The 26289-nt window shown below is 37.2% G+C and overlaps 4 protein-coding genes and 1 pseudogene across 4 annotated transcripts; all 5 read right to left on the bottom strand.

The window, feature by feature from the left end:
- Positions 1-4281: 4281 nt before the first annotated feature.
- LOC122992592 (olfactory receptor 10J4-like) lies at positions 4282-5196 on the bottom strand. The gene has a single exon (XM_044366439.1). The coding sequence runs from the start codon at positions 5194-5196 to the stop codon at positions 4282-4284; it is 915 nt and encodes a 304-aa protein (XP_044222374.1).
- Positions 5197-7550: 2354 nt separating this feature from the next.
- On the bottom strand, positions 7551-8465 carry LOC122992809 (olfactory receptor 10J4-like). The gene has a single exon (XM_044366757.1). It carries the CDS (start codon positions 8463-8465, stop codon positions 7551-7553), a length of 915 nt encoding a protein of 304 aa, XP_044222692.1.
- Positions 8466-11434: 2969 nt separating this feature from the next.
- On the bottom strand, positions 11435-12367 carry LOC122992589 (annotated as a pseudogene).
- A 2334-nt stretch (positions 12368-14701) lies between these two features.
- LOC122992795 (olfactory receptor 10J4-like) lies at positions 14702-15616 on the bottom strand. The gene has a single exon (XM_044366727.1). The coding sequence runs from the start codon at positions 15614-15616 to the stop codon at positions 14702-14704; it is 915 nt and encodes a 304-aa protein (XP_044222662.1).
- A 2577-nt stretch (positions 15617-18193) lies between these two features.
- LOC122992549 (olfactory receptor 10H4-like) lies at positions 18194-19147 on the bottom strand. Its single transcript, XM_044366380.1, has one exon. The coding sequence runs from the start codon at positions 19139-19141 to the stop codon at positions 18194-18196; it is 948 nt and encodes a 315-aa protein (XP_044222315.1). The 5' UTR covers positions 19142-19147.
- Positions 19148-26289: the final 7142 nt, after the last annotated feature.

Below are 26289 nucleotides of genomic sequence, written 5' to 3'. Positions count from 1 at the left end.
TGGACTCAGTGAAAAGTCATTTGTTGTTGGTAGGATAGGGGATGGGCAGACACACAACAACCCTGCCTGTTCAAATCCTCATTTATACATTTTAAACTGGTTCAATTTAGAAACATAAGCTTCACTGCTGCCTTAAAAATGAGTTAACTGAATTTAAGTTGGATAATAAACCATCAAATGATTTAATTCTAGATATCAATTTCAAGAAACTTAAACATAAAGTTGAATCAACAACTGTTCAATCACACTGACAAACATTGTAGTCAGATTTTCATTTCTATTTTATCAGTTTGAAAAGATGCTTCTTCAGTTGCCACAAAGAAACTGTTGGAGCCACTTTGTACCAGAGTCAGTAAATATTCAACATGTGAGTCTGCTTTAACCCTCCTGTTATGTTCATTTGTCAGGAACAGCAATGGTGTTCCCGGGTCAATTTGACCCAGTGCATGTTTAATTATCCAAAAGATGTCTGAAACCAAAAAAATCCTAACAAGCAGTGTGAATATTTCATTACTAACTCCATTACTAACTATTCTATCAATATTTAGTGCAATGGTGTTCCTTACCTCTAACAGGTAATGGTTCAATTAGGATAATTCACTCGTTTTTCATTTAAAAAATGCATGTTCAAACTTTTTTTTAAATGTTTCACCACTTTATTGCTTTTGAAAGACCAACATATGAAACACAATAGTTTTACATAACATTGATAATGACATATCATGACATAACTAGTGGGCCCTGGCACTGTCTTGATTATGTTTTCTGCAGACAGTTTTGCCTGACGCATATTTGGGGATGAAGACCACTGTAATTCACCATTTTTTGACATGAATGTCTTGCTTGGAGGAATAGGAATAGCAATTCCCCCATCTGGGTCAAAATCAGAATCATTAGAATCAGAATTTAGCTCAAGATGGTCTTCATCTTCAGACACATCCTCCTCCATTTCACTGTCATGATCAATGATGACTTCCAGAGCTTCCTGGACTGTCATCCTTTTGCTTCTGCTGCTCATTTTGTAAAGGTTTGCCTGACAGAGTGTAATGTTGGTAGGACTCCCATGCAGAGAATCTTTTATATGTTTTGCCCCTCCCCTGTTGAGTGTCCACTGAATGTGGGTGGAGTTTTCCCGCAAGAACATAAATGGTTCTCGTCAAATATCATAACACCTGCACCTGTGTGTGTGTGTGTGTGTGTGTGTGTGTGCGTGTGTGTGTGCTCTGTGTGTGTGTGTGTGTGTGTGTGTGTGAGTGATTGGGATGAAATATGTCTCACAGTTGCAAAGAAAAAAATAGTCTGACATTTCTGACACCCTTTTACCTCCAGTTTGACTGCTGGGTCAAATTGACCCGAACAGTATCTATGTGATATAAATATGCAGGGGGTGGTTGCAAATATGTGAGATGAACAATTTTCATATTATATGTTGAGTACACTAATTAAGGCAAGCAGAAGAAGTTTCATACTGAAAAAATACTTTTAACTATTTTTCCTAGATCTTCAAACTTTAAAACGGGTCAATTTGACCCAGAACATAACAGGAGGGTTAAGTAAATTTGTTAGAATATAAGTGAACACCAGACTGAATATGATACAGAGCTTCATCAGGGTTTTTATTGTTTTCATTATTATGAAAAGAAACAACATGTTTTGCCCCTCCCCTGTTGAGTGTCCACTGAATGTGGGTGGAGTTTTCCCGCGAGAACATAAATGGTTCTCGTCAAATATCATAACACCTGCACCTGTGTGTGTGTGTGTGCCTGTGCTCTGTGTGTGCACTGTGTGTGTGTGTGTGCTCTCTCTGTGTGTGTGTGTGTGTGTGTGTGAGAGAGAGAGAGAGAGAGAGAGAGAAAGTGATTGGGATGAAATATGTCTCACAGTTGCAAAGAAAAAAATAGTCTGACATTTCTGACACCCTTTTACCTCCAGTTTGACTGCTGGGTCAAATTGACCCGAACAGTATCTATGTGATATAAACATGCAGGGGGTGGTTGCAAATATGTGAGATGAACCATTTTCATATTATATGTTGAGTACACTAATTAAGGTAAGCAGAAGAAATTTCAAACTGAAAAAATACTTTTAAGTATTTTTCCTAGATCTTCAAACTTTAAAACAGGTCATTTTGACCCGGAACATAACAGGAGGGTTAAGCAGTTGTGTCATAAACTGTTCACCAACTTTAGTATGGATATTGGATCAATATGTCATATAATATTGGTCATGAAGACTCTACACACTTTCACTATACTTACTATATGGTGGTCAATAATCTTCAGGTCTGTGATACATTTTGCTCTTGGTTAGATCTGTAGACAAACCACCAGTGCAGGTAATGGGAGGAGATTTTTATGTTGTCTGACTCTGTACATGTCATCACAGTTTTTCTACTCTGGAGAATTATGATGCTAACATAATGATCTAAATAATATGATAATTTGTTACTTGCCCACAATGTGTCTTAAAATTTCAAACATTATAATAGTAATAATAATAATGATAAAACTTTATTTTGGTGGCTTCCGGTTTGTCTTGGTATGGAGTAGATGTGTTTTCGTGGAGCGCCACTTCTACTTCACCTTTTATCTCACCCAAAAGCCATTCAATTTCTATTTCTACATGTCAGGTGTGGGTTATAACGTTTTAAATAAAATGACAAAACCAGGTAAAGGAAAGAGACAAGAAAAGAGTTCCAGAGAAGAAGATTCAGGTGATAACTTGACAAAGCTAGCAGGCATGGGAGAAGCTAATCTAACACTGTGAGTGTCCCCACTCAAGCTACCAATTAGGATGGCCTGGCCATCACCCGCCACCACGGTTCAAGGCTACATCCAGTCCTACTAGCCCATACATTAGGCTGCTGCTATCCCCCCAGTATAATCTCATCACATAGCTAAATAGAAGGGTTTGAAGGTTAAAATACAGGAAATGGTTAGCAATATTGCACAATTAATAAAGAAAGTTTTTCTAACAAGTATAATAAATGCTGTTTATTGTCCCAGACCGGATCATCACATTTTGAAGTTGATGTTGTTCTAATACAGTTTCTCTTTATTGATCTGTCTCATTCAGGAAACTCAGTAACAAATAAAATCTGCTCCTGTATCGTGTCTCTCGCTGTGGTTTCTGTGGTTGTCATACTCACATGGCGAGTTGTGGTGGTCAGTTGAAAAAGTTGAACCATCATAAACTCTGAATACAGCAGCAAAGAGTTGTGCACATTTATTAGAGCGGCAGCCGCCAGCGACCTTGGTGGCAGCAACTGATTTCACGTTTACATTGAAAAATGGAGGCGGCGGCAGCAACTGTTTGCAGCCTGAAAGCAACTTTAATGCTTTATTACAAGATCACAAACTAACTAATATGAAGTGGACTCAGTGAAAAGTCATTTGTTGTTGGTAGGGTAGAGGATGGGCAGACACACAACAACCCTGCCTGTTCAAATCCTCATTTATACATTTTAAACTGGTTCAATTTAGAAACATAAGCTTCACTGCTGCCTTAAAAATGAGTTAACTAAATTTAAGTTGGATAATAAACCATCAACTGAGTTAATTCTAGATATCAATTTCAATAAACTTAAACATAAAGTTGGATCAACAACTGTTCAATCACACTGACAAACATTGTAGTCAGATTTTCATTTCTATTTTATCAGTTTGAAAAGATGCTTCTTCAGTTGCCACAAAGAAACTGTTGGAGCCACTTTGTACCAGAGACAGTAAATATTCAACATGTGAGTCTGCTTTAAGTAAGTTTGTTAGAATATAAGTGAACATGAGACTGAATATGATACAGAGCTTCATCAGGGTTTTTATTGTTTTCATTATTATGAAAAGAAACAACCATGACTTATCTTAACATATATTAAAGACACAGTAAGTTTCTATCATGTATGTTTTCTTCAAAACTACAAAAAGGTTGCAAAAAAGCAAAAAAGGGTTGCTAGAGAGTTTTGACTTGCAGACAATGCATGCTGGGAAGTGCTAATATACTGTTGTGTGTATTTCTCTTCAGAAACTTTGTTATTTCACATCAGAAAACATCAGATGAACTCTTGTTTATAAGTTCTGAAATGGTCTGAAAATGAAAACTCGAAATATTAACTTGAATTAACGTGAAATTAATAAAACTTATATATTTATATTATATTATATTTAAAGATATAAGAATAGTTGTTTTCAGCTTTAACACATTCTTCATAGGATCTGTAGACTAATGTGATTCAATAGTCTGTGTACACAAAATCATAGTCAAACATTATGTTACGGTGTGCTTCTATAACATTCTTAAAATGTGTCTCCTAATTTCTGGTAACTTCAGGCCATACACAAGAGGATTCGAAACTGGAGGAATGACAACAAACTCTAGTGACAGAAAAACAGCCATAAACGTGTTTATCTCTTCAGGATCGTACCGGCTCAGGGTGATATCACAAAATCCTGTGATGGAATATATCACAAAAGAAATAACGTGTGGCAGACAGCTCTCTAATACTTTCCCTTTGAATTCTGCTGAGCTTTTCCAGCAAACGATTATTATTCGCAGATAGGTGTACAGGATGTAAAAAAGGGGAATGAAAACTGTGGCTATACTTAAAAGCATACCTACAATATTGTTGACACCTGTGGCAACACATGATAATTTTACAATTTTCCAGTTGGCACAAAACACTTTTTGTATCTCGTTGCCACATAAAGGAAGCCTCATGGACATGGAGTTACATACTGTAACAACAAAGGCCGAATAAATCCAAGCCATTGCTGCCAACTTGAAAACAGATCTACAGGTCATTTTTCTGTGGTAGTGTAAAGGATGACATACAGCAACATACCTATCGTATGCCATAATGGCCAGGATGGTAATTTCATTGGAAGCATATGTGTAAATAACATATATCTGAGTGTAACAAGCAGGAGGTGAGATCAAATGAGAGTCAGACAGAAGATCCATGAGGAATCTGGGGAAGAAGCCAGTAGAACCATACAGAGCGTTGACAGATAAACAAGCGATGAACATATACATGGGCTCATGTAGAGTTCTTTCTCGAGATATCACCAGCATTATGATGAGATTAGCACAGACAATAAAACTGTAGAGCAGGAGGCAAAAGACAAAAGCTGGATAGCGGTAGTGTCCAATGTTCACAAACAATGTGAGATTGAAGTAAAAGGAAACAGTATTGTTGTCCATTTCACTCACACTGAAACAGTGACAAAGAATTCAGTATTTATGTCTTTGTTGTAATACGAACTCTCATTCCTGTCCACAGATATCAGTGGTCTGTGTAAAGGACTCTACACACTTTCACTATACTTACTATATGGTGGTCAATAATCTTCAGGTCTGTGCTACATTCTGCTCTCGGTTAGATCTGTAGACAAGCCACCAGTGCAGGTAATGGGAGGAGATTTTTATGTTGTCTGACTCTGTACATGTCATCACAGTTTTTCTACTCTGGAGAATTATGATGCTAACATAATGATCTTAATAGTATGATAATTTGTTACTTGCCCACAATGGGTCTTAAAATTTCAAACATTATAATAGTAATAATAATAATAAAACTTTATTTTGGTGGCTTCCGGTTTGTTTTGGTATGGAGTAGATGTGTTTTCGTGGAGCGCCACTTCTACTTCACCTTTTATCTCACCCAAAAGCCATTCAATTTCCATTTCTACATGTCAGTTGTGGGTTATAACGTTTTAAATAAAATGACAAAACCAGGTAAAACAAAGAGACAAGAAAAGAGTTCCAGAGAAGAGGATTCAGGTGATAACTTGACAAAGCTAGCAGGCATGGGAGAAGCTAATCTAACACTGTGAGTGTCCCCACTCAAGCTACCAATGAGGATGGCCTGGCCATCGCCCGCCACCACGGTTCATGGCTACATCCAGTCCTACCAGCCCGCACATCAAGCTGCTGCTATCCCCCCAGTATACTCTCATCACATAGCTAAATAGTAGGGTTTGAAGGTTAAAATACAGGAAATGGTTAGCAATATTGCACAATTACTAAAGAAAGTTTTTCTAACAAGTATAATGAATGTTGTTTATTGTCCCAGACCAGATCATCAGACTTTGAAGTTGATGTTGTTCTAATACAGTTTCTCGTCATTGATCTGTCTCATTCAGGAAACTCAGTAACCAATAAAATCTGCTCCTGTATCGTTTCTCTCGCTGTGGTTTCTGTGGTTGCCATGGTCACATGGCGAGTTGTGGTGGTCAGTTGAAAAAGTTGAACCATCATAAACTCTGAATACAGCAGCAAAGAGTTGTGCACATTTATTAGAGCAGCAGCCACCAGCGACCTTGGTGGCACAGCTGCCTTCACGTTTACAGTGAAAAATGGAGGCGGTAGCAGCAACTGTTTGCAGCCTGAAAGCAACTTTAATGCTTTATTACAAGATCACAAACTAACTAATATGAAGTGGACTCAGTGAAAAGTCATTTGTTGTTGGTAGGGTAGAGGATGGGCAGACACACAACAACCCTGCCTGTTCAAATCCTCATTTATACATTTTAAACTGGTTCAATTTAGAAACATAAGCTTCACTGCTGCCTTAAAAATGAGTTAACTAAATTTAAGTTGGATAATAAACCATCAACTGAGTTAATTCTAGATATCAATTTCAATAAACGTAAACATAAAGTTGGATCAACAACTGTTCAATCACACTGACAAACATTGTAGTCAGATTTTCATTTCTATTTTATCAGTTTGAAAAGATGCTTCTTCAGTTGCCACAAAGAAACTGTTGGAGCCACTTTGTACCAGAGTCAGTAAATATTCAACATGTGAGTCTGCTTCAAGTAAGTTTGTTAGAATATAAGTGAACATGAGACTGAATATGATACAGAGCTTCATCAGGGTTTTTACTGTTTTCATTATTATGAAAAGAAACAACCATGACTTATCTTAACATATATTAAAGACACAGTAAGTTTCTATCATGTATGTTTTCATCAAAACTACAAAAGGGTTGCAAAAAAGCAAAAAAGGGTTGCTAGAGAGTTTTAACTTGCAGACAATGCATGCTGGGAAGTGCTAATATACTGTTGTGTGTATTTCTCTTCAGAAACTTTGTTATTTCACATCAGAAAATATCAGATGAACTCATGCTTATAAGTTCTGAAATGGTCTGAAAATGAAAACTAGAAATATTAAGTTGAATTAACATGAAATTAATAAAACTTATATATTTACACTTATATATTTTATTTATATTAAGTTAATGACAGTTAAATTGGTTAATTTATGTCCACAAAACATTTTCTGTATTTGAGAATTAGTTTTTCATTTTATTAAATATTTTGAGACATTAAGCTTCTGGACATTTTTGTCAGATTATTTGGGAAACGTACGTTGTAATAGCACATTCTAATTAAATTTGACCTCTATTCACCTTTATCTGTATTGTGAGTTAATAAAGATATAAGAATATTTGTTTTCAGCTTTAACACATTCTTCATAGGATCTGTAGACTAATGTGATTCAATAGTCTGTGTACATAAAATCATAGACAAACATTATGTTACGGTGTTCTTCTATAACATTCTTAAAATGTGTCTCCTAATTTCTGGTAACTTCAGGCCATACACAAGAGGATTCATAACTGGAGGAATGACAACAAACTCTAGTGACAGAAAAACAGCCATAAATGTGTTTATCTCCTCAGGATCATACCGGCTCAGGGCGATATCACAAAATCCTGCGATGGAATATATCACCAAAGAAATAACGTGTGGCAGACAACTCTCTAATACTTTCCCTTTGAATTCTGCTGAGCTTTTCCAGCAAACGATTATTATTCGCAGATAGGTGTACAGGATGTAAAAAAGGGGAAGGAAAATTGTGGCTATAGCAATAAGCATACCTAAAATATTGTTAACAACTGTGGCAACACATGATAATTTGACAATGTTCCAGTTGGCACAAAACACTTTTTGTATCTTGTTGCCACATAAAGGAAGCCTCATGCACATGGAGTTACATAATGTAAGAACAAAGGCCGAATAAATCCAAGCCATTGCTGCCAACTTGAAAACAGTTTTAGAGGTCATTTTTCTGTGGTAGTGTAAAGGATGACATACAGCGACATACCTATCGTATGCCATAATGCCCAGGATGATAATTTCATTGGAAGCATATGTGTAAATAACATGTATCTGAAGGTAACAAGCAGGGCGTGAGATCAAATGAGAGTCAGACAGAAGATCCATGAGGAATCTGGGGAAGAAGCCAGTAGAACCGTACAGAGCGTTGACAGATAAACAAGCAATGAACATATACATGGGCTCATGCAGAGTTCTTTCTCGAGATATCACCAGCATTATGATGAGATTAGCAGAGACAATAAAACTGTAGAGCAGGAGGCAAAAGACAAAGGCTGGATAGCGGTAGTGTCCAATTTTCACAAACATGGTGAGGTTGAAGTAAAAGGAAACAGTATTGTTGTCCATTTCACTCACACTGAAACAGTGACAAAGAATTCAGTATTTATGTCTTTGTTGTTATACGAACTCTCATTCCTGTCCACAGATATCAGTGGTCTGTGTAAAGGAAAATTTAAGCAGTTGTGTCATAAACTGTTCACCAACTTTAGTATGTATATTGGATCAATATGTCATATAATATTGGTCATGAAGACTCTACACACTTTGAGTATACTTACTAAACTATATGGTGGTCAATAATCTTCAGGTCTGTGCTACATTCTGCTCTCGGTTAGATCTGTAGACAAACCACCAGTGCAGGTAATGGGAGGAGATTTTTATGTTGTCTGACTCTGTACATGTCATCACAGTTTTTCTACTCTGGAGAATTATGATGCTAACATAATGATCTTAATAGTATGATAATTTGTTACTTGCCCACAATGTGTCTTAAAAGTTCAAATATTATAATAGTAATAATAATAATAAAACTTTATTTTGGTGGCTTCCAGTTTGTTTTGGTATGGAGTAGATGTGTTTTCGTGGAGCGCCACTTCTACTTCACCTTTTATCTCACCCAAAAGCCATTCAATTTCTATTTCTACATGTCAGGTGTGGGTTATAACGTTCTAAATAAAATGACAAAACCAGGTAAAGGAAAGAGACAAGAAAAGGGTTCAAGAGAAGAAGATTCAGGTGATAACTTGACAAAGCTAGCAGGCATGGGAGAAGCTAATCTAACACTGTGAGTGTCCCCACTCAAGCTACCAATGAGGATGGCCTGGCCATCGCCCGCCACCACGGTTCATGGCTACATCCAGTCCTACCAGCCCGCACATCAAGCTGCTGCTATCCCCCCAGTATAATCTCATCACATAGCTAAATAGTAGGGTTTGAAGGTTAAAATACAGGAAATGGTTAGCAATATTGCACAATTAATAAAGAAAGTTTTTCTAACAAGTATAATGAATGTTGTTTATTGTCCCAGACCGGATCATCAGACTTTGAAGTTGATGTTCTAATACAGTTTTTCTTCATTGATCTGTCTCATTCAGGAAACTCAGTAACCAATGAAATCTGCTCCTGTATCGTTTCTCTCGCTGTGGTTTCTGTGGTTGTCATGGTCACATGGCGAGTTGTGGTGGTCAGTTGAAAAAGTTGAACCATCATAAACTCTGAATACAGCAGCAAAGAGTTGTGCACATTTATGAGAGCGGCAGCCGCCAGCGACCTTGGTGGCACAGCTGCCTTCACGTTTACATTGAAAAATGGAGGCGGCGGCAGCAACTGTTTGCGGCCTGAAAGCAACTTTAATGCTTTATTACAAGATCATAAACTAACTAATATGAAGTGGACTCAGTGAAAAGTCATTTGTTGTTGGTAGGATAGGGGATGGGCAGACACACAACAACCCTGCCTGTTCAAATCCTCATTTATACATTTTAAACTGGTTCAATTTAGAAACATAAGCTTCACTGCTGCCTTAAAAATGAGTTAACTGAATTTCAGTTGGATAATAAACCATCAACTGAGTTAATTCTAGATATCAATTTCAAGAAACTTAAACATAAAGTTGAATCAACAACTGTTCAATCACACTGACAAACATTGTAGTCAGATTTTCATTTCTATTTTATCAGTTTGAAAAGATGCTTCTTCAGTTGCCACAAAGAAACTGTTGGAGCCACTTTGTACCAGAGTCAGTAAATATTCAACATGTGAGTCTGCTTTAAGTAAGTTTGTTAGAATATAAGTGAACATGAGACTGAATATGATACAGAGCTTCATCAGGGTTTTTATTGTTTTCATTATTATGAAAAGAAACAACCATGACTTATCTTAACATATATTAAAGACACAGTAAGTTTCTATCATGTATGTTTTCTTCAAAACTACAAAAGGGTTGCAAAAAAGCAAAAAAGGGTTGCTAGAGAGTTTTGACTTGCAGACAATGCATGCTGGGAAGTGCTAATATACTGTTGTGTGTATTTCTCTTCAGAAACTTTGTTATTTCACATCAGAAAATATCAGATGAACTCATGTTTATAAGTTCTGAAATGGTCTGAAAATGAAAACCAGAAATATTAAGTTGAATTAACGTGAAATTAATAAAACTTATATATTTATATTATATTATATTTAAAGATATAAGAATAGTTGTTTTCAGCTTTAACACATTCTTCATAGGATCTGTAGACTAATGTGATTCAATAGTCTGTGTACACAAAATCATAGTCAAACATTATGTTACGGTGTTCTTCTATAACATTCTTAAAATGTGTCTCCTAATTTCTGGTAACTTCAGGCCATACACAAGAGGATTCGAAACTGGAGGAATGACAACTGTTGGAGCCACTTTGTACCAGAGTCAGTAATGTGGGTCTGCTTTAAGTAAGTTTGTTAGAATATAAGTGTATGTATGTATGTTTTCTTCAAAACTACAAAAGTGTTGCAAAAAAGCAAAAAAGGGTTGCTAGAGAGTTTTAACTTGCAGACAATGCATGCTAGGAAGTGCTAATATACTGTTGTGTGTATTTCTCTTCAGAAACTTTGTTATTTCACATCAGAAAATATCAGATGAACTCATGTTTATAAGTTCTGAAATGGTCTGAAAATGAAAACTAGAAATATTAAGTTGAATTAACGTGAAATTAATAAAACTTATATATTTACACTTATATATTTTATTTATATTAAGTTAATGACAGTTAAGATGGTTCATTTATGTCCACAAAACATTTTCTGCATTTGAAAATTAGTTTTTCATTTTATTAAATATTTTGAGACATTAAGCTTCTGGACATTTTTGTGAGATTATTTGGGAAACATACGTTGTAATGGCCTATTCTAATTAAATTTGACCTCTATTCACCTTTATCTGTATTGTGAGTCAATAAAGATATAAGAATATTTGTTTTCAGCTTTAACACATTCTTCATAGGATCTGTAGACTAATGTGATTTGATAGTCTGTGTACATAAAATCATAGACAAACATTATGTTACGGTGTGCTTCTATAACATTCTTAAAATGTGTCTCCTAATTTCTGGTAACTTCAGGCCATACACAAGAGGATTCATAACTGGAGGAATGACAACAAACTCTAGTGACAGAAAAACAGCCATAAATGTGTTTATCTCCTCAGGATCATACCGGCTCAGGGCGATATCACAAAATCCTGTGATGGAACATATCACAAAAGAAATAACATGTGGCAGACATCTCTCTAATACTTTCCCTTTGAATTCTGCTGAGCTTTTCCAGCAAACGATTATTATTCGCAGATAGGTGTACAGGATGTAAAAAAGGGGAAAGAAAACTGAGGCTATAGTTAAAAGCATACCTACAATATTGTTGACAACTGTGGCAACACATGATAATTTTACGATGTTCCAGTTGGCACAAAACACTTTTTGTATCTTGTTGCCACATAAAGGAAGCCTCATGGACATGGAGTTACATACTATAACAGCAAAGGCCGAATAAATCCAAGCCATTGCTGCCAACTTGAAAACAGTTTTAGAGGTCATTTTTCTGTGGTAGTGTAAAGGATGACATACAGCAACATACCTATCGTATGCCATAATGCCCAGGATGATCATTTCATTGCAAGCATATGTGTAAATAACATATATCTGAATGAAACAAGCAGGATGTGAGATCAAATGAGAGTCAGACAGAAGATCCATGAGGAATCTGGGGAAGAAGCCAGTAGAACCGTACAGATCGTTGACAGATAAACAAGCAATAAACATATACATGGGCTCATGTAGAGTTCTTTCTCGAGATATCATCAGCATTAGGACGAGATTAGCAGAGACAATAAAACTGTAGAGCAGGAGGCAAAAGACAAAGGCTGGATAGCGGTAGTGTCCAATGTTCACAAACAAGGTGAGGTTGAAGTAAAAGGAAACAGTATTGTTGTCCATTCCACTCACACTGAAACAGTGACAAAGAATTCAGTATTTATGTCTTTGTTGTTATACGAACTCTCATTCCTGTCCGGAGATATCAGTGGTCTGTGTAAAGGAGAATTTAAGCAGTTGTGTCATAAACTGTTCACCAACTTTAGTATGGATATTGGATCAATATGTCATATAATATTGGTCATGAAGACTCTACACACTTTCACTATACTTACTAAACTATATGGTGGTCAATAATCTTCAGGTCTGTGCTACATTTTGCTCTCGGTTAGATCTGTAGACAAACCACCAGTGCAGGTAATGGGAGGAGATTTTTATGTTGTCTGACTCTGTACATGTCATCACAGTTTTTCTACTCTGGAGAATTATGATGCTAACATAATGATCTAAATAATATGATAATTTGTTACTTGCCCACAATGTGTCTTAAAATTTCAAATATTATAATAGTAATAATAATAATGATAAAACTTTACTTTGGTGGCTTCCGGTTTGCTTTGGTATGGAGTAGATGTGTTTTCGTGGAGCGCCACTTCTACTTCACCTTTTATCTCACCCAAAAGCCATTCAATTTCTATTTCTACATGTCAGGTGTGGGTCATAATGTTCTAAATAAAATGACAAAACCAGGTAAAGGAAAGAGACAAGAAAAGGGTTCCAGAGAAGAAGATTCAGGTGATAACTTGACAAAGCTAGCAGGCATGGGAGAAGCTAATCTAACACTGTGAGTGTCCCCACTCAAGCTACCAATGAGGATGGCCTGGCCATCGCCCGCCACCACGGTTCATGGCTACATCCAGTCCTACTAGCCCGCACATCAGGCTGCTGCTATCCCCCCAGTATACTCTCATCACATAGCTAAATAGAAGGGTTTGAAGGTTAAAATACAGGAAATGGTTAGCAATATTGCACAATTAATAAAGAAAGTTTTTCTAACAAGTATAATAAATGTTGTTTATTGTCCCAGACCGGATCATCAGATTTTGAAGTTGATGATTTTCTAATACAGTTTCTCTTTATTGATCTGTCTCATTCATGAAACTCAGTAACCAATAAAATCTGCTCCTGTATCGTTTCTCTCGCTGTGGTTTCTGTGGTTGCCATGGTCACATGGCGAGCTGTGGTGGTCAGTTGAAAAAATTGAACCATCATAAACTCTGAATACAGCAGCAAAGAGTTGTGCACATTTATGAGAGCGGCAGCCACCAGCGACCTTGGTGGCACAGCTGCCTTTGCGTTTACATTGAAAAATGGAGGCGGTGGCAGCAACTGTTTGCAGCCTGAAAGCAACTTTAATGCTTTATTACAAGATCACAAACTAACTAATATGAAGTGGACTCAGTCAAAAGTCATTTGTTGTTGGTAGGATAGAGGATGGGCAGACACACAACCCTGCCTGTTCAAATCCTCATTTATACATTTTAAACTGGTTCAATTTAGAAACATAAGCCTCACTGCTGCCTCAAAAATGAGTAAACTGAGTTTAAGTTGGATAATAAACCATCAACTGAGTTAATTCTAGATATCAATTTCAATAAACTTAAACATAAAGTTGAATCAACAACTGTTCAATCACACTGACAAACATTGTAGTCAGATTTTCATTTCTATTTTATCAGTTTGAAAAGATGCTTCTTCAGTTGCCACAAAGAAACTGTTGGAGCCACTTTGTACCAGAGTCAGTAAATATTCAACATGTGAGTCTGCTTTAAGTAAGTTTGTTAGAATATAAGTGTATGTATGTATGTTTTCTTCAAAACTACAAAAGTGTTGCAAAAAAGCAACAAAAGGGTTGCTAGAGAGTTTTAACTTGCAGACAATGCATGCTGGGAAGTGCTAATATATTGTTGTGTGTATTTCTCTTCAGAAACTTTGTTATTTCACATCAGAAAATATCAGATGAACTCATGTTTATAAATTCTGAAATGGTCTGAAAATGAAAACTAGAAATATTAAGTTGAATTAACGTGAAATTAATAAAACTTATATATTTACACTTATATATTTTATTCATATTAAGTTAATGACAGTTAAGGTGGTTCATTTATGTCAACAAAACATTTTCTGCATTTGAAAATTAGTTTTTCATTTTATTAAATATTTTGAGACATTAAGCTTCTGGACATTTTTGTGAGATTATTTGGGAAACGTACGTTGTAATAGCCCATTCTAATTAAATTTGACCTCTATTCACCTTTATCTGTATTGTGAGTCAAGAAAGATATAAGAATATTTGTTTTTTAGCTTTAACACATTCTTCATAGGATCTGTAGACTAATGTGATTCGATAGTCTGTGTACATAAAATCATAGACAAACATTATGTTACGGTGTGCTTCTATAACATTCTTAAAATGTGTCTCCTAATTTCTGGTAACTTCAGGCCATACACAAGAGGATTCATAACTGGAGGAATGACAAGAAACTCTAGTGACAGAAAAACAGCCATAAATGTGTTTATCTCCTCAGGATCATACCGGCTCAGGGCGATATCACAAAATCCTGCGATGGAATATATCACAAAAGAAATAACATGTGGCAGACATCTCTCTAATACTTTCCCTTTGAATTCTGCTGAGCTTTTCCAGCAAACAATTATTATTCGCAGATAGGTGTACAGGATGTAAAAAAGGGGAAAGAAAACTGTGGTTATAGTTAAAAGCATACCTACAATATTGTTGACAACTGTGGCAACACATGATAATTTTACGATGTTCCAATTGGCACAAAACACTTTTTGTATCTTGTTGCCACATAAAGGAAGCCTCATGGACATGGAGTTACATACTGTAACGACAAAAGCTGAATAAATCCAAGCCATTGCTGCCAACTTGAAAACAGATTTAGAGGTCATTTTTCTGTGGTAGTGTAAAGGATGACATACAGCAACATACCTATCGTATGCCATAATGCCCAAGATGGTCATTTCATTGCAAGCATATGTGTAAATAACATATATCTGAGTGTAACAAGCCAGATGTGAGATCAAATGAGAGTCAGACAGAAGATCCATGAGGAATCTGGGGAAGAATCCAGTAGAACCGAACAGAGCGTTGACAGATAAACAAGCAATAAACATATACATGGGCTCATGTAGAGTTCTTTCTCGAGATATCACCAGCATTATGACGAGATTAGCAGAGACAATAAAACTGTAGAGCAGGAGGCAAAAGACAAAGGCTGGATAGCGGTAGTGTCCAATGTTCACAAACATGGTGAGGTTGAAGTAAAAGGAAAAAGTAGTATTTTCCATTCTCTGAATTAAAGGACCTGTCTGTAAGTCAATATTTATGTCTGTATTCTAATACAACTTCCTATCATTGTTATACCTTTCATCCTATTTAGTAATCTATACATAGATAAACCTAAACTGTGGCTTCTGGTGGGTGTTCAAAGTCTTTTATCTTTTCCTCCCCGTAGATGTCACCACACTATTGCTCCCCTGGAGAATTTGGAAAAGTTCCCCACAATGCATGTTAATGTTCCTGATAAAGCATTTGCTTTTAGGCATGCTAGGGGGACGGCTCTAGGGATGGCATCATCATAGATGGATGGATGGATGGATTTTATTGATCCCAAAATGGGAAATTCTTGTGTTACAGCAGCAGGTTATCCAGGCATTACACAGGACAGTAAATATACATATCAACACTAGAGAGAAATATATATCCATAGAAAAATAAACACAAAAATATACTATATAAACACAATATAAAGAATACTAGGATGCACCATAAATATAATAAAATATAGAAATATAAACATTGGATAACATAGCATATACATTAATTACAAGTGTGCAAAGTTGTTGAAGTTTTAAAAATGCAATGAGAGATGGTAGAGTAGGAGTATAAAGATGTGCAAATTCACCATGAGCAAAGTTATTGAAGGAGCAAGACAGAGTGGAGTTTGGTTGAGACAGAAATTTTAAAGCTGCAAGTTCTCTGTTAGACAGAGGTGAAGGGTTGTGGAGAGTTATTGCTATTGCTTTGGGCAGCCTCTCCATCACTCCACCAGCCTCTCCATCGCTTCACCAGCCTCTCCATCACTCCACCAGCCTGGTTATCACTCCATCAGCCTCTCCATCGCTCCACCAGCCTGGTTATCACTCAACCAGCCTCTCCATCACTCCACCAGCCAGTGGAGTGATGCTTCTTTTGGTAAGGGTGGGGTGGGGTGGGGGTGGGGGGCGCAGAATAACAACAATCATAACAACAATGACAATGACACAGCAGCAGCCAGGGAAGGGTGCCAACAGGACTGCAAAGGACTGCGAAGGCCTGGCCCAGAACCCAGGGTTTCCTGTGAGATGAGAAAGCACAAAAAAAACTCAGAGGAAGAAGCAAAGTTAGTGACATGCATTGATGTTACATGAATGCATACAGATGGAGAGGAGGAGGAGGAGGAGAGAGGAGCTCAGTGCATCATGGGAAGTCCCCCAGCAGTCTAGGCCTATAGCAGCATAACTGAGGGCTGATCCAAGGTGAGCCTGGTTCGCCCTAACTATAAGCTTTATCAAAAAGGAAAGTTTTAAGCCTACTCTTAAACATAGAGAAGGTGTCTGCACCCCGGACCGAATCTGGAAGATGGTTCCACAGGAGAGGAGACTGATAGCTGAATGCTCTGCCTCCCATTCTACTTTTAAAGACTGTAGGAACCACTAGTAAGCCTGCATTCTGGGATGTTCTTGTGGGATAATACAGTACTATGAGCTGTTCAAGATATGATGGTGCCTGACCATTAAGGGAAGATCTAACAGGACAAGTATAGAGACGAATCCTTTGTCTGATGCAGTTAGGAGGTCATTTGTGACTTTCACCAGTGCTATCTCTGTGCTATGATGCGCTCTAAATCCTGACTGAAAATCCTCAAATAAACTATTGTTATGTAGAAATTCACATAACTGATTAGAGACTGCTTTCTCAAGGATCTTAGAGAGAAATGGAGGGTGAGATATAGGTCTATAATTGGCTAAAATGCCTGAATCAAGAGTAGGCTTCTTAAGAAGAGGTTTAATTACAGCTACTTTAAAGGACTGTGGTACATAGCCTGTTACTAAAGACAGATTGATCATATCTAGTAAAGAAGTGCTAACTAAGGGTAAGGCTTCCTTAAGCAACCTAGTTGGGATGGGGTCTAAGAGACAAGTTGATAGTTTAGCTGAACAAATCATAGAAGTTAGTTCAGAAAAGTCGACTGGAGAAAAACAGTCCAAATATATGTCAGGATTTACAGCTGTTTCTAAGGTGCCTGTGTTTGGGGAGAGAACGGTGCCTGTTGAGGGCAGGAGGTGGTTAATTTTGTCTCCAATAGTTAGAATTTTATCATTAATGAAGCTCATAAAGTCATTTATGTATCAAAAGTAATGTTAAAACTCAAAGCCACATGCTGTAAAGAATGTGCTGCACAGTAAGTGTCAATGTGGATGTGATTCATCTGGATTACAGTAACACCATATATAAAAACAACAAAAGCATTAAAAGGAAATAAAGGTAATACATTTCAACCCTATTTCATTTAATTTGTTTATTACAAATGGATATCAGTTCATTAGTCTACCAAGGTTTGGATTTAAACTCCCTTAAACTCTACACGAGTAGACAAACAGACTAATAAACAGTACAATCTATAGTTCACAGAACAGACAAGTTGTGATTTCCCTGTTCCCTGCTCACATGCTGTAAGCTTCATGTACAGTATCATGCATTTCATGTCTAAAACTGGCTTTCTTAATAATAAAATATAAAGGATGGAGGGTAGAAACTGCTTTCTCCTCTATACACCAACCACATACCAGTATGTTGTTTTTTTGCAGCACAGTAAGCTGATTTTATAAGTTACACGTCAACTTAAATCTCTGACAAGCCGTCATACACAAGGTTGTCATTCTGTATCGAATTTTAGTTAGAATCAGCCCATAAATAATAGGATTGAGAATAGGGGGCATTATGAGAAATTGTATGGCCATGAAGTTCTTTACACTCTGTGGCACAGATGCTGATCCATATCTCGAGTACATAACGTCAAAAAGCAAAGCAGCTGTAACATTAAGCAAACAAAATAAATGTGGCACACATGTCTGCATAAACTTTCTTCTGCCCTCTCTGGACTTTAAAGCTGATTTCACCAGCCGCACGTATGAATACACAATGAAGAGGACATGCCCACAATAGAAAGAAATAACAATCAGTCCAACAATGTTGTTAGCTATCGTTGTGCTACAGGCAAGTTTAACAATTGACCAGTTCTCACAGTAGAGTTTCTGTATCTGGGAGCCACATAATTTCAAAGTAGATGTTAAAGTTACAACCATAACCTCACAGCAGAGAGGAACAAGCCAAGACAAACTAACTAACACGGCAATCCTTCGCACAGACATAACAGAGTGATACTCCAGTGGTCGACATATAGCCACACATCTGTCATAGGCCATCAGAGCAAGAATAGAGAAATCAATTGTTGCGTAGGAGTATATAACAAAGACCTGCAAAAAGCATCCCACATATGATATGATATGAATATCAGACATAAGATCAAAAACAAATTTGGGGTAAAATCCTGCAGTCCCATAAAGTCCATTGATGCACAGATTACACAAAAAAATGTACATGGGCTCATGTAGGTTTTGGTCCAAGATTATGGTTAAAATGAGAGACACATTTACCACCAAAATGAGACAATAACATAGTAAAGTGAGAGACAAAAGTGTGACTTGGTAGCTGACTGTGGCACTGAAGCCAGACAGTGAAAATACAACTATAATGGATGTGTTAGTCATTCTGTATCTAATGCTCCAAAACCAAACTATTACAGTGATAAAACAGTAGTTAGAAGATGCTGTGAAAAGGTTGAAATGTTCATTGTAAGCCAGGAATATGTCTGATGTATGTCAGCCACTGTGGGCTGACTGGTGTGTTTGTGTTGCACATTTATGTCTAAAAGAGACGCCCTCTCCTCTGCTGTAGGTGTGTCGTTGGCAAGCAGCTCAGACACGCAAAAACAACAAAGTGGAATCAGCATACAATGTTATATTGTTCAATATTTTCTTGTTTGAAGAATATGGATGGAGACAAAAGAGTCTACAAATGTAACTGATCTTATTCTTAAGTAAAAGTACATTTCATCAGAATTGTTAATGCATAATAACATAAATATGTAGTTGAAATTATTAAGAGAAAATAATGAAACCTCAAACTATTGAAACAGATGTTACATTTAAATGCTTACTAGCTTATGACTCTTCTTGGCAAGAGAACCTGGCTGCAGCAACATAGTGGATGACAGTGGTCAACTGTATACAGGAAGTCATGTGACGATATGAGTGGAAGTGGTTCTTCTTAGTGGTATTGACTAAGGAGAAGAAGACAAAATGGCGGTACCAATTAATTGAATATAGTTTTGTTTTGTTTTTTTATGTGATAAAATGTAATATTATCAGCCAAGCCTTCCCCCTCAGGAAGGTGGCCTTGTGGGTAACCTGTGTGTGTGAAGTGGAGCCAGGTGCCTGTCTTTCTTAGGCAGACTTTATAAACTTGACTAATAATTTTATATATAACAAGGTTGAGAATAGGTGGAATCATGAGACATGAGATGTATGGCCATGAAGTTCTTTAGATCAAAATAAGATCAAAAACAAATCTAGGATAAAAACCTGCAGTCCCATAAAGTCGATTGATGCACAGATTACACACACAGATGTACATGGGTTCATGTAAATTTTGGTCAAAAATTATGGTTAAAATGAGGGACACATTTACCACCAAAATAATACAATAACATAGTAAAGTGAGAGAAAAAAGTGTGACTCTATAGTTGACTGTGGCACTGAAGCCAGACAGTGAAAATACAGCTATAGGGGAGAACGGGGTAAACAGAGACAGTGGGTAAAATGAGCCACCCCCTTTATCTAGGTAACCATAAACAAAAGTAATCATGTGACTACAAATTAAGAAAGTATAGTTCACATTACTCAATCCATCTTGGACTCAAGCACATGGAGAGAGAGGTCAGCAAACCAGAGCAAAAAAAAAGATTTTTGTCATGCTAAGTGAATTCATCATGTTACTAAAGTTATCAGTCTTGTATCTTAATTAAAAAAGATAAGTTTTGGACATTATTACATGTTAATTTAAGTCAGTGTAAGCTACAAAACAAGGTCATAAACTCAACATAACTGTGGATCTGAGCCACTGTATGAAACAGTTTTGTCAAAATGGAGGTTGTGGGGTAAAACGTGCCAGTGATGTTGGGGCAAGTTCAGTCAATGGCGCAATTTACCCCCAGAAATTATTTTCTGGTATTTTAGACACTAGAGACATTGTTCATGTTAATGTTTGATCCCTGTTACAAGTGCTACAGTGTTGATTAATAAATATCTAATTGTTCACTAATGTTAAGTTTAAGCTACACACAACATGCTGCACATACAGACAGGTGACAAATTAAAGGAAAAACCAACATAAAGTGCCTTAGTAAGGTGTTGGGCCACCATGTGCTGCCAGAAAAGCTTCAATGCATCTTGACATTGATTCTAAAAGTCTCTGGAACTCTTCTGAAGGGATGAACACTAATCTTCAAAAAGATATGTCCTCATTTGGTGTTTTGATGACGGTGGTGGAGAGCGCTGTCTAACACCTCAGTCCAAAATAGATGTTCAGTTGGGTTGAGATCTGGTGACTGTGAAGGTCATAGTATATGATTCACATCATTTTCATACTCATCAAACCATTCAGTGACCTCTCGTGTCCTGTGAATTGGAGCATTGTCATCCTGGAAGAGACCACTCCCATCAAGATAGAAATGTTTCATCATAGGATAAAGGTGAACCCTGAGAACAACTTTGTATTGATTTGCAGTGACCATTCCCTCTAAGGGGACAAGTGGACCCAAACCATGCCAGCAAAACGCTCCCTAAAGGGGGCCACCAGATCCCCTCACTGTAGAGGTCAAGCATTCAGATCCATACTGGTTTTTCCTTTAATTTGTCACCTGTCAGTATACACAAAAGCACAATTACACACAAATTCTTTCTGTAGCTAAAACACAAAGATCACAGTTTCATCTTTACTGAAAATATTTAGGTAACATGTTGAACAACAAGACACAAACATATGATTTTATTTAAAAGTTTTGCCTTTGTTAAATTGATGGCATTAATAATGTTCAAAATTATTTTTAATTTTATAATTAATTTGTTTTTGTGCAATTTTTATATCAGTATTTAATGGTAGCACTATTTATCCCATCTCCATGCTCATTTTACCCCTATCTTAGGGCAAATTGTGCTATTTTGATAGCTCATTGTTCTAAAGCCATAATAATTAGATAACTTGTTTAATTTCCATGGGCACACAACAACCTGAAGCATATATAGTAACTATTATTTGAAACAAATACACTTTCATTTTGCAGTAAAATCATCAAATGTAAAAAGTGGCTCATGTTACTCTGTTCTCCCCTACTGGATGTATTACTCATTCTGTATCTAATCATCCAAACACAAAACTGTCAACATGATAAACTTGTGCTTTGGCCAGTGTATTGTAAGTGCAATTGTTTTAGTGAGTTGGCAATTTAATGCTGGATCTTAGGGTAGACTCCCTCTTCTTTATTACAGGTGTGCCATTGGCTGGTAGATAGCATGTAAAAAAAAAAAAAAAAGACAAAAAAACACAATATTTTCTTGATTGATGGCAAATATTGACATGTAAGTCTTCTTAATCTTAACTCCTGATGTGCTACTTTTTTTTTAACCAACGGTGCAATTATCATAATTTACTTTGATGGATTTGCAGTTTCATTTTAAATGGCAAAAAATAGTTATGATAGCTATTTTGATAAATGTACAGTAAGTAGGGCTACATTTCTCTATGTAATAGTTTTCTAAACATCTGTCAAAAGTTTGAATGATATACAACATTAATTTAATTTACTCACAGACCCGCTGGGGCGTCCGCGATCTCATCCAACATTACTATCTTTTAGAGGCTGTAGCAGGCTCAATTTTAAAACAAGAGTGATTGGGAGTTAAGTCTGATCATATGACACTAGACAACCTAAGGCATCCATTGGTACCAACCATGTCATGCTAGCTTGTCAGGAAGGGGGCTAAATAGCGCTCCAAAGTTAGACTAAATTTTGGCGAGGGAAAACTTGGCATGGCCATTTTCAAAGGGGTCCATTGACCTCTCACCTCAAGATATCAGAATGAAAATGGGTTCTATGGGTACCCACGAGTCTCTCCTTTACAGACATGCCCACTTTATGCTAATCCCATGCAGTTTGGGGCAAAGTATAAATATGTTGTTTTCGCCTACTCTAAAAATTGTGTATTTGAATATTCCTGCATACTGGGGTCCCTGAACAGTCTTGGAATTGCATAAATTGGGTATGATTGGAAAGCTGAGACTCTTGTGGATTTAATTAGCCCAACTGTATTCATGTGTGATGATGTTAGTCCCCATAGTAGCCATTGAATTGTAGCAGTCCTAACTTTAGGACAGTTTTTGGTCTGAGAGTGATTCGAAAACCATTTCAGTAATAAAAGGAGGTCATAAGTGAGGATTCAGACCAGAACCAGCCCTCCTTTATGCCAACACAGGGAGCTGCATTGGTGGGGCATGTTATTTGAGGTACAAGCGGGACAATGAAATACAATCAAGGACGTCCAGTTGGAGTAACAGATTTTCCTCAAAACAAGAAGCAAGCACAAGCAACAGGATGCTGACTGCAGCCCACTTAAGGGCTAGGGGCATGCCCGAATCCAAATACGTTATTTGGCAAAGCGCAAATAGTGGGTTTTTTACAAACATTTATTTCATACAAATATTTTAAAAATTATTTGTTTTCGAGAAGAAAAAAAAAAACATGTCTAATACCAGCGCACAGGTCGGTTACATACATGAGCTACTGACACATGCGAAGTGCTCCCAAGGGACTCTCCATAACCTGTTGTTCCCCTTCTCCTTTCTACAAAGTTAGGATTGTAAAAAATAGGCAATAAATGAAAAGTGCAAAGCAATAATTGCCTTTGAAGTTCTTCTCTACACATTACACACTATGCTGTCTGTATTATGGGTGTATAAACAAGTAGAGGTCTATCTGCACATTTGCAATGCATATGGTTTTAGCTCAGTAGTCAGCACAGTCGTCTATGACCTGGAAGACTTGAGTTCAAGATCCGGTGTTTATTCAAAAGCACTTATTTTAACACTTTAATATCCTAATATTAAAAGCATAATAAAAACAAAAACTGTATTTTTACAGATATATAGGTATTTGTATCTAGATATAGATACAAATACAAATACTGCGCTCTCTGCACATCCCTATTAACGGCCACCGGTGTCACTAATGAGAAGGAATTTTTGATTCTTACATATAGAACTTTTAATTTATTTCTCAGTTCACCAAAGTTGCATCGATTTCACCTCCATTAGATCCAACCTTTTTCACAGGAGACATTTTTTAACATGTCAAAGCAGTAAATTACTGTGAATTATTTAGTTCATAATATTAATTATGGCTGAATCTCATTCAGTTTTTCTAAATTTATTTAGTTTTTCTAAATTTATGATTCTTGTATAGAGCATGATGGTTCACCAGTATGGCTTCCTTGAACACTTGAATGGGACTGAGCCATCATTAATGTTATCAGTTCCACCTGTCCTTTTCCTGCTATGACAAGTCAAAATGTCTGCTGTGAAAAAGGTCTATTAGCGCTGTGGCACAGCTGGGTTTCTAAACTGTCCAGGCACAGCTACAACCTGCTGTTCACGCTGAAAACATGTTTTTTAAGGCAAGAATTCAACTTTAACCCTCTCATTTTCAGAGCTTAGGTCACTGTTTACTAATAATTGTTAGATTATGCATACATTAAAGAAGTCTTAGGTTTGGGGCCCGTCATTTTGTTAAAATATGAGGTGTTTAAAAACTCTAAATATGATAAATGTATCAAATGTTACAGTAAATCATCAACCCCACAGAGAGCATAGGCAGCCTGTTTTTCTGGGCCTTTGTCATCCAGTATCTAACATTAGTGTAGAGGGAGCTTGCACACAGTTGCTTGTTTGTTCTGCATGGAGACCACTGGTCCCAGAGCATAGCATCAACAGTAAATTGATGTCCTGGGGATACAGCAATATAGTGGACTAATGACCCTGAGGTTTAATCATCATGTTTACACTGAGTATGTCTGTGCCTCTGTGAAATGGCATCACAATGGACAGGCATTACATCAGCTAATCATCTATTAACCAAGTTAAACTTTCATCAAAGTGTCCCATAAATATAGGACTGAATAAAGACAGATCTATACAGTGTGTATACATTGGTTATGATATATTTTTTATTATTTATACTGTAGTATTTACTTTATAATAGGTGGTCAATTTATGATGACATCTCTCACCAGTCCACCAGCTTGATGGAAGTGCAAATCAAAATTGCGTGCCCCTTCAAAGGATAATTCCAGTTTAGTTCAGCTTGGGTCTTATTTTCATAGCTAAAAGGAAGTTTGACCATGGTGACAAACTTTTGCTTAGTTACACAGTATGTGATTTGTCTTTTTTCCCATTACTTCAACAGATTAGTCTTTATTTTAGGGTTTACAGTACACATAATAGATACTGTACCTGGTACATGGTCCCTGTTCCAGTTCATCCTAAAGGTGTTGGATGGGGTTGAGCCCTGATGCTACGTGCTGACCAGTGTCATTCTTCTTCAACAAACTCAGAAAGCCATTTCTTTTTGGACCTTGCTGATAGATATGCAGATATACTGTTTATTTCTTCATATTTGTTGCTTGTCATTTTGTCTGCCTCCTGTTTTTTTGATGCCTTTTTGTTTTCATGACTAATTTTCGTCAAGTTTCTTGTTTGCTTGTGTTTGTTTAGTCTTTCTGCATTTTTTACCTCTCCTCTTCACTTCTACCTCTTGTGTATCCTTGACCTCCTGATGGGCAGACCCCAAGAAGGTGAGGGTAGGCAAACATACCTCTTCTACCCTCACTCTTAACACCAGAGCACTCCAGGGCTGTGTTTGTGTACAGGGAGTACAGCGGGGGCTGTACTCCCTGTACACACACAACTGTTTAGCCACTTTCGACCAACACCATCATCAAGTTTGCTGACAACACAGCTGTGGTGGGCCTGATCACAGATAAAAATGAAAAGGCCTACCCGAAGGAAGTAGAGGTCCTAACCCACTGGTGTCAAGTCAATTTTATTTAAATAGAGCTAAATGACAACAGAAGTTATCTCAGGGCACTTTGCACATAAAGCAGGTCTAGACCGTATTCTTTAATTTACTGAGACCCGACATTCCCCATGAGCAAGCACTTGGCGACAGCAGCAAGGAAAAACTCCCCTTTAACGGGTAGACACTGAGCAGAACCGGACTCTAGGTAGGTGGTCATCTGCCTTGACTGGTTGGGTTGAGAGAGAAAGAAAGAGGGGGAGAGGGGAGAGAGAAACAGAAAAGCACAGCAATAACAACAATAATGATAATAGAAATATGACTAACAAAATAGTGGTAGCAGTGGGCAAATATGACTAATAATAATAGCAGCAACAGTGGGCGTCAAGCTGGACCAAGGGGACAGCAGGCAGTCCACATCTGAAGGTCATCTGCGGGCCAAGAAAGCACAAAACCCAGAGGAACATGCCAAGTCAATAACATGCATTAATGGGGCATGATGGGGTGTCAGGACAACTACCTACTCCTGAACATCAGCAAGACTAAGGAGCTGATAGTGGACTCTGGGAAGAAACAGGGTAGGAACTCTTGATATCAACGGGGCCTCAGTGGTGAAGGTGGACAATAGTGATGCGCAGATTCCACCACGGTAAATCCGTGGATTGGGTGGGCCGGGTCATAAAAATTAACATTCTGATTAATAGTGGATGAGTTGCAGGTGAGTGAAATAAT

The sequence above is a fragment of the Thunnus albacares genome, chromosome 11, assembly GCF_914725855.1.
Source record: "Thunnus albacares chromosome 11, fThuAlb1.1, whole genome shotgun sequence".
NCBI lineage: Eukaryota > Metazoa > Chordata > Actinopteri > Scombriformes > Scombridae > Thunnus > Thunnus albacares.
This window is presented reverse-complemented; position numbering and strand designations above follow the sequence as displayed.

Excerpts from the sequence above, each read along its gene's own strand:
- LOC122992809 (XM_044366757.1), bottom strand. The coding sequence starts at position 8,465 with ATGGACAACAATACTGTTTCCTTTTACTTCAACCTCACCATGTTTGTG.
- LOC122992592 (XM_044366439.1), bottom strand. The coding sequence starts at position 5,196 with ATGGACAACAATACTGTTTCCTTTTACTTCAATCTCACATTGTTTGTG.
- LOC122992795 (XM_044366727.1), bottom strand. The coding sequence starts at position 15,616 with ATGGAAAATACTACTTTTTCCTTTTACTTCAACCTCACCATGTTTGTG.
- LOC122992549 (XM_044366380.1), bottom strand. The coding sequence starts at position 19,141 with ATGACTAACACATCCATTATAGTTGTATTTTCACTGTCTGGCTTCAGT.